Below are 12,527 nucleotides of genomic sequence, written 5' to 3' on the forward strand. Positions count from 1 at the left end.
AGAGGAAGAGAGAATGCAAAAAAAATCTTCCAATGCTCTCGGACAAGGAAACCAACTGGGTGACCTTGGGAAAGTCACACTCTCTCAGCCTCAGAGGAGGGCAATGGCAAACCTCTTCTGAAGAAACTCACCAACAAAATTATGATGGGAGAAGGGCAGCATATAAATATAATAATCATAGATTTGCCTTAAGGTCTCCATAAGTCGGAAATGACTTGAAGGCACACAACCACAACTCTGAATCTCCTGCAACCAGAGAAAAGGAGAATAGATTCTTCTTTTGCTGGCCAAATGTTCTCCTTTTCCAGGACATGTCCTCCATTTCAACCGTCTGCCCAGGAGGAATTCCAAAATGTCCTCCATTTTGAGCGCGACTAAGATTTACGTTTGTACTTAAAGTGCTTCTACCTTTTATTTACTTTATTTACTTCTTGCATTCTTCTCGAATGTCCTAAGTATCGCAGTGCCTCGTCCTCCTTTGCGGTTACAAAAGGGTGACTACATTTCCCAGAATTCCATAGCATTCAGCCACGGCTGTTAAAAGCTAAAAACGCTAAACCGACGCTTCGTAGTCATGCTCAGAATGGAGGACTTAAGTGAATTAAGTGCTTTTAGCTATTATTTTAACTGCCATGGCTCAGTGCTATGGAACTCTGGGAAACGCAGTCACCCTGGCCATCACCGCAAAGGAGGAAAAGGTACTGGAGATGTAGGACATTCAAGGAAAATGTAGGGCAGGAAACATTAATGCGAATAGAAACACTAATAGAAATGTAAATTCATGCTTCTTAAGTCATGCTCAGAATGGAGGACATTTTTTGGGGGGATGACCTGGCTGAAATGTAGGACGCGTCCGGGAAAAGGAGGACGTCTGCCAACCAGCCACCAAAAAAGATGCTATTCTCCTTTTCAAGCTTTGGTCCATTTCGCCCAGATGTTATTACCGCGCCGGCCGCTAGAGGGCGAGCGAGAGAACAGCTCTGGCGCGCGCCTCTTCCTCGAAGAGCTTGGAAGGAAATCGAAAGCGAACCTGTGTCGGCTTCTCAGATTTAGGCTCCGCCCCCACAGACGCCGTTCATTGGCCAGTTTCCCTCCGCAGCAGCCAATGGCGCTCGAGATGGTCGCAAGGAGCCAATGAGCGCGCGGCGTCCGCTTCGCCGCGTGCCTTCTGGTGTCATGGCTGCCCCCTGTGCGAGCGGCCGTTGCTGGCTCCGCCCCCGACGCCGTTCATTCGCTACTTTCTCCGCGCACGCGCTTCAGCGCAGCCAATGAGCGTTGGGGACCACCGCGGGCAGCCAATGAGCGCTCGCCGGCCGCCTCGGGTGTCATGGCGGCGTCCTGTGCGAGCGGCCGTTGGTGGCTGAGGCGGAGGGCCAAGGCGGCTTCCCTGGCAGCCCTGGGGCCTTGGCTGAGGCCGCTGAGGGGCCTCTGGAGCGCTGCCAGTGGGCCTAAGGCGGTCTCTGTGGAAGTGGGGAGCAGGTAACCGGACTGAGGGCCTCGGGGGCGGCTGGGGCCCAGCTGGAGCTGCCTTTTTCTCTCTTCAGGAGCAATTCAGCCCCCAGAATTCCATAGCCTTGAGCCAGAAAAAGAGTTAAAGCGGTGCCAAACCGGGTTATTTCCCCAGTGTGGATGCAGCCTTGGGCTGCTGTTTGTATTCTTGCCAATGGCAGCCATCCCGCCCTATTTGCAAGTTGTTCTGGATCCGAACTCGATGTACTTAAGTCCTAAGGATGTGCATCAGCCATGAAACCCAGAAGGTCAACTGGGGCAAGGCATACTCTGTCAGCCTCAGGGGAAGGCCATGGCAAGCCTCCCCTGAACAAATCTTGGCAAGAAAACCCCTGCAGTAGGGTCGCCGTAAGTTGGAAACATCTTGAAGGCACGCAACAACAACAACGACAACAACGCAGGTGCATCTGCAAGATTAAAAACTGCTGGCGTTAGGACCCCTGTGAAAGTGGAAAGATCCCCAATTAAAAATGCACCACTCTTTTTTGTACCTGAGAACACCTCTAGGAATCTCTGGGTCCTCCAGGGCAACTCTCTGGTCAACTAAGCCAGAATTTGTGCATAGAATTGTATTTGAGGGAGCTACAAATGCCTAGAGAAATGTCCTCTAGGAACCTCTGGGTCCTCCAGGGCAACTTCTGGCAGATGTTGACCACTGAGGAGCACTGGAAGACATAGAGATCCCTAGAGGAAACATATGAATCAGATCTGCAAAAGCCAAAGCCACAAGTGTGGAGTTCTGGCTGCAATGGAGTTTTGACATCACTAAGTACATCTTGTAGAATCCTGGGGTCTGCAGTTTTACAAAGTCTTTGGCCTTCTTAGACAAAGAGTGCAGATGCCTCACCAAACTACAAATCCCAGGATTCTGTAGGGTGTAGGGAAAACACACTTGCTGAGCAATTGCGTTTGGCAACACATGGGGCAAAATACCATGCAGCTGTAATACCATTCAGTGTCAGAACAGGTGACTGATTGACTAAACTGGGGCTGTCACTCTTTGGGCATATCATGAGACAATATTCCTCACTAGAAAAGACACTAATGTTCAGTAAAGCTGAATGCATGAGGAACAGAGGAAGGCCGCATTACAGCTGAAATGATTCAGTCAATGAAGATATACTACATTACCGCACTACATTCTTATAGCGCTGCTATTCCACTATAACTGCTCTGTCTGCCTCCTGTTGCATTCTGGGATTTGCAGTTTAAAGAGGGGCATTTAGAATTTTCAGCCAGAGAGCTTAGACCTCACTGAACTACAAACCCCAGAATGCAACAGGAGGCAGACAGAGCAGTTACAGTGGAATAGCAGCACTATAAAGGTTGCACTAATCTTGGTTGTCATGAATCAGCACGACTATTAACAACATGGTCTCATGCTGCATCCACACTGCAGAAATAATGCAGTTTGATGCCACTTTAACTGCCATGACTCAGTGCTATGGAATTCTGGGATTTGTACCTTGGTGGGGCATCAGAGCTTTCTGACAGAGATGCCTACATATCTCACACAACTACAAATCCCAGAATTCCATAGCATTGAGCCATGGCAGTTAAAGTGGCATCAGACTCCTTTATTTCTGCAGTGCAAACAAGACCTCATTCATTGGGTTACCATACATCAAAGCTGATATGATGGCACATAATAACAATAAATTAAATCTTCCTTCTCAATACTGTTTTGTAGTTTTCTCCTGCAAACCCCCCCCCCCCCCCAAAAAAAAGTCTTGCAGTTCACCAGTAAATAATTGGGAGTACGTATACTGTATAGTATAAAAATGGAAAAATTAGTTAAGCATATGTTTTCTCTCTTTTTCAGAAAACTGGAAATCTCTTCTGGAAAACTCGCCAGATTCGCTGATGGATCTGCTGTAGTGCAGGTAGAATATTTTTGTGAAACAATTATGTTCATATTGCAAGATGCTTCAGTCTTACAAGAGTTGTAAAATAGAGCTCCATCTCTCTGAACTGTGAAGTCAACCAGTATAATTAATATTTCTTTTCCCTCTCTCTTTCTAAAAATAAAGTTAGGTGATACATCAGTGATGGTGACAGCAGTCAGTAAAACAAAGCCTTCGTCATCTCAATTCATGCCTTTGGTGGTAAGTATTAATAGTGAGTAGTACTGAAGTGCCATGTATTGTGCATATGATTATATAAGCTGATTAAAATTCAGACAGGTTAGATGTAGCTATATTAGTTCTTATAAGAAGATAAACTAGAATGTTAACTCCTGATTTTTACTGTATCCTATGGTTAGTCTTAAAATCAAATAAGAACGTCTGTCTTGTTGCATAAGGTTGATTATCGTCAAAAAGCCGCTGCAGCCGGAAGAATTCCTACCAATTATCTAAGAAGAGAATTGGGTTCTACAGACAAAGAAATTCTTACAAGCCGAGTAATAGGTATGTGCTATAAATACTGAGCCCTGTTCTCTTATAATCATTGCAATAATTTCTTGGGCGTTCCTAAAAGGAACACTAGTGGCTTATTTATATATTGGACTTAAGTGCCAGCAGTACATCCCTCAAGGCCTCTTGCAATAGGAATGAATTGTTGTTTTAAATTAAAGTACGAAACAAATATTCAGTTTTTAAGCACCAACTGAAAACACATCGATACGTTAAAAATAGAGTAGCCATTTGTTTTTGTTTTGTTTTTTTGTTTTTTTTATTTATTTTATTTTTTGTTTTTTATTTTTGATTTAAGCCATTCTCAACAAACTGTCAAGATACCAAAAGTTGGCCTGAAATAAAAAGACCAACTGATGGAAGGATATCTGAAAGGGATCCCAAGTAAGCTTTCCTATAAGCAGGATTCCATGTAAATCCTTACTTCCTTGGACTAATTTTTAAAGAAAATACTTATTATGAGTATCAATGCCTTCTTACCTGTAAAGTGTTTTCTGTTAGCACAGCTGTGAGATGATCAGTGGAGCAACTGGTGGATGGAGAATCTTGCTTTATGATGGGGACAGTTCCCATTGCTTTGGGTAGCCTTTTCTTGGTTATTATAATGAGGCAGGGTAAGGGGACCTTTCTGCAATGACCTCTATGAAATGGATTGCCATCTGCAGTCACTCAGTATCCATCACTAAAGGCTTTTAGCTCTGGGAAGCTATCTGTTTTCTTGATTGTTGATTTTTAGTTACAGTATGTTACCCTTTAGGACTTTATGGGCTGGATGTATGTCACTACTCCTAATGTTCAATGGTTAATTTTTTTCTGTTTCATTGTATAGAATTTTAACATGTAAATTATCTTGAGAAGGCATATAAGAACTATTTATTTAATGCTGTTTTACAGATCGCTCAATTAGACCTCTCTTTCCAGCAGGGTACTATTATGATACACAGGTAAGTTATTTTGCCCACTTGTTACTTTTAACCTAGTTTTTAGTGCACTCCTGATGCTATGTAATAATTAGGATTTGTACATTTCTGCTAATTGAATATTGTGGGTAGTATCAATCTGTTGATAAAATTTGCCCTTTTTCTGAGAGACAATACTGTTGCAGTAGTCAGTTCATAGAATCATAGCTTTGGAAGAGACCCCATGGGTCATCCAGTCCAACTCCCTGCCATGCAGAAATACACAATCCAGGCACTCCAGAGAGATGGCCATCCAGTCTCTGTTTAAAAACCTCCAAAGAAGGAGACCCCACCACACTCCGAGGCAGTGTGTTGTTCTTTCATTTTGATGAGTAGATACAGTAACAAAATGTTCACACTGTCATTTCACTTGTAAAACGTCAGGGATTCCAAAGGTTTAAGTGAAAAGCATGCCCCTCATTTTAAAACATATTAAGTATAATAAAAAAATCAGTACTAAAGCAATAAAACATTAGCAGCATACAAATGAAATTAGCAATTTATTATTGGATGAGGCTGTGAAAATAGATTTTGATAGAACAATGAAAAGAACATAAAAATGAAACTAGATGGTCTTCTGTGGGTGAGGAGGGTATTCTGTAACATTCGTGCCCAAACCTCAAAAGGCCTAAATGAGATGTATTCTAAATGAGAGGAATCCAAACTAGGATCTCAGATATTTGGAAGACATGAATGAAAGGCCTTACAGGAACAAGTAGCTTTTATCTAAGTGCTATTAAAGTTAATAGTACAGTATTATCAAAGTGATTTGTACCCTTAAGGGAACAATACCTCATCCTTTTTTCTTGTTTCTTCACCAGATCCTTTGTAATCTTTTAGCTGTAGATGGTGTCCATGATCCTGAGGTATTAGCAATCAATGGAGGTAATAATTTTTTCTGAAGTGTCCCCTTTCCCTAGCCCATAATATTCAATGTTACCGTTTTAGTGAAACAGTTGCAAGTAAGAAATCTTACTACTTTCAGCTTCTGCGGCCCTTACATTGTCGGATATTCCATGGAATGGCCCTATTGGTGAGTAAAGATAGCATAATGTAAGATTTTGGCATATGTTTAGAAACATGATATATGTTTAGTAGCAAACAATCAGGTTTGTTTCATTGAAGTTTTAAAAGCATAATTATCTGATTTGTGTTCCACAATATTTAGTATTATTTAGTTATATAATAACATTGTTTCCTTTCTGTTGATAAGTAGCGAGTGTTGAAAATAGTATTGCTTTAAATATATAAGAATTAACAGGAAAATACTGGGAATGTAAAACTGCTTTAAGAACTCCTTGTAGCTTCAAAAGCAGTTTGCCATATGATAGGGACAGGGAAGTTTCAGAATAACCTTTTTACCCTGCCCAGTGTATGGATTATGGGGCAGAGTTAGCTATTGCCAAAACATAGATAAATCATCTAACAGGACACTTGTTTCAATAGGTATAAATCCAACCTTTATCGAAGTGCTGAAGAGAAGCAAACTAAGCACATTTGTAAATTTACTGATTTACTTTCCCATTTCTCAAAAGTAACTAAAATAGTTACTATTTTATTTTATTCTTTAAATCTGAATGCTACAAGCTGCTTTGCCTGTAGTACAAAATACTCTCTCCTCCTGCCTATCTCATTGTCATCTCACCATCTATCATAGAGCATGTGGCAGCTGCATAAGGCAGCGATTGTATCGCATGATCTTCCTCCTTTAGTGAAGCCAGCCCCCCCCAACTCAAAAAGTGATATTATACCACAAAAGGAGTGAAGTTATCCCCTGTTGGGTTACAGCTGCAATATAACTAAGGCCCAGTACAGACTGCCTGTTTGCGGCGACCTGGGGCCAATTCTAGGGTTCCAGAGCATCCAGCATCAGCATGCTCCGGAACCCTAGCACGTATGGATGGCGCCATCCTTAAGCAGTGCTGTCCATACAGGGCACACATGCATGACGTAAGCACAGCTCTGCATTCACACCTCTGGGCGCCACACTTACATCATGAACGCATGACAGGCACAGTCATGGTGTGTGGAGTGCACCACAAAAAGAACCTGCTTTTTGCGAGTTCTTTTTACTCCACAGGGCTGCCGCACGGTTTGGTTAAAACAGGAGCCTCCAGTCCACCGTTTTTGGGTGGTCTGTTGAGCCCCTTAGTTACATTTTGGTTATTATCCATGCCAAGAAAAAATATTTATGGATAACGGGTTACTTCTAAGTAGGTACATCCAAGCTCTTACTAGAACACTTGCCTAGTAAAAGCAAAATCTCATGTATTTTCATAAGTACTTTCAACTTTCTAACTGTGTTGTTCTCTCACTGTTACAAGCACAAATGAAAAATATTTTCATGAGCTCTTGCAAAAGGCTAATTGATGAAATATCTTAATTCATGGAGTATCTTCTTAGGTGCTGTGAGAGTAGGACTGATTGATGGAGAAGCTGTTGTTAATCCCACAAGAAAAGAGATGTCTTCCAGTACTTTAGATTTAGTAGTCTCCTCAGGTCCACGTAGTCAGATTGGTAAGTGATTAAAAATTATCTTTTAATAATTAAGTGTCCATAAAATGGATTGAGACAGTATGAGCAGCCTGTTCAGTCATGACTACACCGCTTCGTGGACTGGTTTCCATATCCATATGTGTTACTTGATAACTGTAATATCATAGAATTGGAAGGGACAACACGAGAAATCTGATCAAACCCCTTACCATGCAAGAATACATAGCTAAAGCACTCCTGAGAGATGGCCATCAAACCTCTGTGTAAAAATCTCCAGTAAGGAGAGCCCACTGCCTTTTGAGGTAGTCTATTCCATTGTTGAATGACTTGCAGTTAAGACATTCTTCCTAATGTTTATGTGAAATCTCTTTTCTTGTAATTTGAATCTGTTGGTTTGGGTCCCCCCCACCAATAAATTTATTGTTTAATTGTGTAAAACACAATTAAATTGCCATTCTCCTTTAAAAACACAAGCTAAAATACAAGAATCCATTGGTTTGAGTCCTGTGCTCTAGACCAGCAGGAAACATGCTTTAAATATGTTATAATGTCCTTCTCTGTCTTCTCTTTTCCATGCTAAATTCACCCAACTCCCTAAGTCATTCCTCATAAACTTGGGTTCCAGATCTTTTACTTTCTTGGTCTCCCTTTTCTTGACGCGTTTCACTTTGTTAATACAGTGGTACCCCGGGATACGAAATACCCACGTTACGAAATTTCCGGGATACGAAAAAATCCCATAGGAAATAACTGTTCCGGGTTACGAAGGTTTTTTCGGGTTACGAAAAAAATTTTGGTGCTTTTCGGCGCTATTTCACACGAAATCGCGGCTTTTCCCCATTAGCGCCTATGGGTTTTCGGCTTGCGAAGGCTTTTCGGGTTACGAAAGCGGCGGCGGAACGAATTAATTTCGTAACCCGAGGGAGCACTGTATCAAGTGAAAAATTGCATATGTGAGTGAACCATCCCAAACCAGAGCAATGTAGATGGCCTATGTATGTCACTTCTAATAAGTTCAGAAGGATTCAATTCTCAGTTCTCAACATTGTATGTTGAGGGTCTAAATGAAGTACTGGTATGTGTGTGTGTGAACCAGCTAGTGTCCTGGGTTTTCTGATTTGAAGTCAGTTACAGAGTTGATTTATTGGACTAAAAAGACACAGGCTGGATATATTTTAAATCACTGGTAAAGAAAGTAGTTCTCCTGTGCATGCTTCAGTATTACAGAGATGTATGTAGTATGCTGGTATTTGTGAACTATCCCAAAAAACAGCCTGTGTGTAGGAAGAACGAAGAGGTGGGAAATGTGGTGGGCGGAGTTGTTCAGGTTGGTTATCAAGAGTGGTATTACGGTCTGTGGACTTGGGGAGAGATTTTAGGAGCATATGTGGGCTTTGGAATTGCATAAGTGGCAAGAAAGATGGGTGACAGAGACAACATGGAAAGGACTTTCTCCTATTGCCCACTGATTAATGTATAAGGAGGAATCTGAAGTTGTGATCATTAGCAACCCTCCAGAGCAGTGGGGAGGGTTGCTGTTGTGTTTTTTGCTGGTGTATTTTTTTAAGTATTATCATTTATATTATTTTTTAAAACTATTTTGGGATAAATTATCCTCCAACTAGTTAATAATGGTCAGTCATACAGAGCCAAAATGGACTTGCAGAGCAAGCAGACACCTTTTAGAGTAGGTGTCCAGCCAGAAAATACTTTCCGCTTCTGCAAAGCTGTGATTTTAACTATGGCAACTGTTTGTTATTATTATTATTATTATTATTATTATTATTATTATTAACCTTTATTTATGAAGCGCTGTAAATTTACACAGCGCTGTACATGCAATCTTTTTAGTTAGACGGTTCCCTGCCCTCAGGCTTACAATCTAAAAAGACATGATACAGAAGGAGAAGGGAGTGGTGACGAGAAAGGGTAAGAGGTCCAGCAGTTCCTCTCAACCTCCGAGGCCTGGACCAAGGCAGATGGACTGGAGGGAGGGCAAGGCTTCATAATGGATGGTTAATCATTATCCAGGGAAAATACATAATCACAAGTAGGATAATACATATACAGTACATAGGAATACAGGAAATGGATCGATAAACAGCCAACAACAGAACATCAGATAGTAAGCGACAATTATGCGATGCCTGGGAAGGCTTCTCTGAATAGGATGGTTTTCAGCTCCGTTTTGAAGCTGGTTAAAGAAGTGATGGCTCTTGCTTGTGGAGGAAGAAGGTTCCAGGAGTGAGGGGCAGCAAGTGAAAAGGGGCGAATCCGGGATGGGGCAGAGGAAATCCTGGGCTGAGACAGGAACCCTTGACTACCAGAACGGAGGGCCCTGGTGGGAAGGTGAAGAGAAAGAAGGTCTGATAAGTAAGGAGGGGCCAGTCCATGGAGGGCTTTGAATGTCGACAGCAGGAGCTTATACTGAATGCGGAAAGGGAGAGGGAGCCAGTGAAGGGATGCCAACACAGGAGAGATGTGGTCAGAGCGGTGGGAGGAAGTGATAATGCGTGCAGCTGAATGCTGGACAGAGATTAAAGGACGGAGGTGAGAAAGAGGAAGCCCAGCCAGGAGGACGTTACAGTAATCAAGTCGTGAGATCACTAGGGCATGGACCAGGATCTTGGCAGTAGAGGCAGTGAGATATGGTCGGATTTTGGCAATATTGTACATATTTTGTACAATATTGTTCAATGTCTTGATTTTATGCTGATTCTTGAGAGCTGTATTTTGCCCAGTGACTAATTCCTGTTCCAAAAGGAATGAGAAAGAATCTCTTGAGTCCCAATTTTGGGAGAAAGGCATAACAATAATGTTAATGATAATATTTTTAAGATAAGACATTCCAGGGAAAGAAAATGGGAGATTTAATTTTATATGTGGCAGGAAAAGTGTATAGTATGTCCCTGAAGACTAATATAGCCATTGATGTCCTTCTCTCCATATGAATCCATAGTTATGTTGGAAGCTGCAGCAGAGAATGTATTACAGCAAGACTTCTGCCATGCCATCAAAGTGGGTGTGAAGCATGCCCAGAAAATAATTCAAGGCATACAACAACTGGCAAAAGAGCAAGGTATTGCCAAGAGAACTGTCCAGAAGTTATTCACTGCTCCTGAGGAGATTGTGGAATGTGCAAAGCAGTAAGTAGGGAAAAATACAATGAAACACAAACTCAAGTAGAGGCTTTCTTGTACAAACCTGAAACTTCGAAATTCACCTACCTACGTCATTGCACAAATCTTTAAAGCATAATTCTACCAGAATAAATATCAAACTGTATACTTATAGTCTGTAAAACAAACTGTGAGATTATAATTTCCAGATGCATTTGAACCTGTGGAAGAAACTCATTTCAGGAAATAAAATTGGGGAAGGGGGTGTATTACATAGATTTCAGCGGACATGGGGCAAGACTAGGGATAATGGGAGCACACCCATGTTGGAAGACATTCTGTCAACATTTTCCCCTACAGATTCTTTATACCCCTTGCTATTCAGTCTGAAGCAGGATGAGCTAAGTCTGGTCCTCCAGATGTCTTTAGACTGCAGTTCCCACCATCCCTCACCACTTGCTATGTTGATGAAAATCGTAAACTTAACAACATTTGGAAGCTTACAGAATTGAGAGGCTGCAGGTGGAAATTTTCAACATTGGGGAAGAATTCCTGTTACAGAGGCCCTTCTCTGTGTCCCACTTCCCTCACAGGTACATCTGATGGGAACACAGGAGAGGGCCTACTTAGTGGCTGCCCCCAGGCTCTGAAACTCCCTTCTCAGAGAACTTAAAATGTCACCTTCCCTACTGTCTTTTCACAGACAAGCAAAGCTAGTTCTGTTTTGACAGGCATTTGATGAGTGATAATATAAGGTCCTTCTTACACACTCTACTGGGTATTGCTAATTGTTGTGCTGCTGTGTGTTTGAGTGTTTTAATGGTATATGTTTTAACCTGGTTTTAATTTTTTCTTATTATGAATTGTGTTTCAACTTTTATATCTTCTGGAATTTTAATAGTGCATTCCTTTGACTATTCAGGGTTTTATGGATTATATTAATTGAGTTTTATTTTAATAACATAGGCCCCATACAAACAGGCCAAAATAAAGCTGCTTCGGGTCACTTTGGAGGTTTGCTCTTTAAATGTTGCATGCATCCTAAGAGTCTGGAAGCCATGCCAAAGCCATGATTTAGTCCTAAGGACTGGAGCACAGCTTTGGCGCAGCTTCCAGACTTTTAGGATGCATGCAACATTTAAACAGCATACCTCCAAAATGACCCGAAGCAGCTTTATTTTGGCAGTCTATATGGGGCCATAGTGTTTAAAAGTTCCTTAAAAAGTCACATATTTTATGCAGTTCATTTGGTTCCGTGGCAGAAGAGAGCAAATTAGATTTTCATATGGCTACAGTATGGAGCAGTGAAGAGTAGTTCTTCCATATATGAAGAACTGTGCTCTAGGTAATATGGTATTAATGAGATGAACCTTCACCCTCTTTCTCTTTACAAGTCTTGGCATATATGTTGCAGGATTTCTTTGTGCAAAAAGACTGTGAGGTGCTGGGATCTGGTTAATATCCCTCAGATGTTCTAATATTGAAGTGAGGATGAAAAGTGGAATTCTGAATTGAACAACCAGATTACAGGGAGTGAAAATCTATGAGCAGCAGCAAAATCACTTTTAAAATGTCAACAATACTTTTTAAGTATACAGAGTTAAGCACAGTCTTAGCCAATGTCCTGTAGCAGTTCTGCAGTGTGGTGTCTTGACAAAGGATTTGTTTTCTTGGGCCATTTCTGGAAAAATAGTTTCACTTGATTTTGTGTCTGCCTACAATAGTGTTTGAAGTCTACTAATGCTACATGTATTGGAATGCTAAGGTATTAATTTAGAGCTCTAAACTCATTATTCAAGTGTGTTCTACCAACTGAAGACAGGTATGGCCTAGCCCTCTCTCTTGTTCCCACCAAATGAGCCTGAGAGGCCTCTCCTGATGATCTCAGTACTCTAATGTTCTCGTAAAGGGAGATATAGTCCTTCAAATAACTGGATCCAAGCCATATAGGGCTATAGGGCTTTCTAGGTCAAAACCAGCACTTTGACTTGTGCCCGGAAATGAACCAACAGCCAATGGAGCTGTCACAA

General features: G+C 41.5%; 1 protein-coding gene across 1 annotated transcript in view; it reads left to right on the forward strand.

The window, feature by feature from the left end:
* The first annotated feature begins 1,311 nt into the window (after positions 1 to 1,311).
* The window catches only part of PNPT1 (polyribonucleotide nucleotidyltransferase 1), a 37,018-nt gene continuing 25,802 nt past the window's right edge, over positions 1,312 to 12,527 (forward strand). Inside the window, exons 1-9 of the mRNA XM_042444231.1 lie at positions 1,312 to 1,479; positions 3,332 to 3,392; positions 3,540 to 3,614; positions 3,812 to 3,917; positions 4,818 to 4,867; positions 5,704 to 5,767; positions 5,868 to 5,915; positions 7,286 to 7,399; positions 10,338 to 10,524. Coding sequence (XP_042300165.1) covers positions 1,328 to 1,479; positions 3,332 to 3,392; positions 3,540 to 3,614; positions 3,812 to 3,917; positions 4,818 to 4,867; positions 5,704 to 5,767; positions 5,868 to 5,915; positions 7,286 to 7,399; positions 10,338 to 10,524 — 857 coding nt within the window. The 5' untranslated portion in view covers positions 1,312 to 1,327. The remainder of the gene's footprint in view (positions 1,480 to 3,331; positions 3,393 to 3,539; positions 3,615 to 3,811; positions 3,918 to 4,817; positions 4,868 to 5,703; positions 5,768 to 5,867; positions 5,916 to 7,285; positions 7,400 to 10,337; positions 10,525 to 12,527) is intronic.

The sequence above is a fragment of the Sceloporus undulatus genome, chromosome 1 (genome assembly GCF_019175285.1).
Source record: "Sceloporus undulatus isolate JIND9_A2432 ecotype Alabama chromosome 1, SceUnd_v1.1, whole genome shotgun sequence".
In the NCBI taxonomy this organism is placed as follows: domain Eukaryota; kingdom Metazoa; phylum Chordata; class Lepidosauria; order Squamata; family Phrynosomatidae; genus Sceloporus; species Sceloporus undulatus.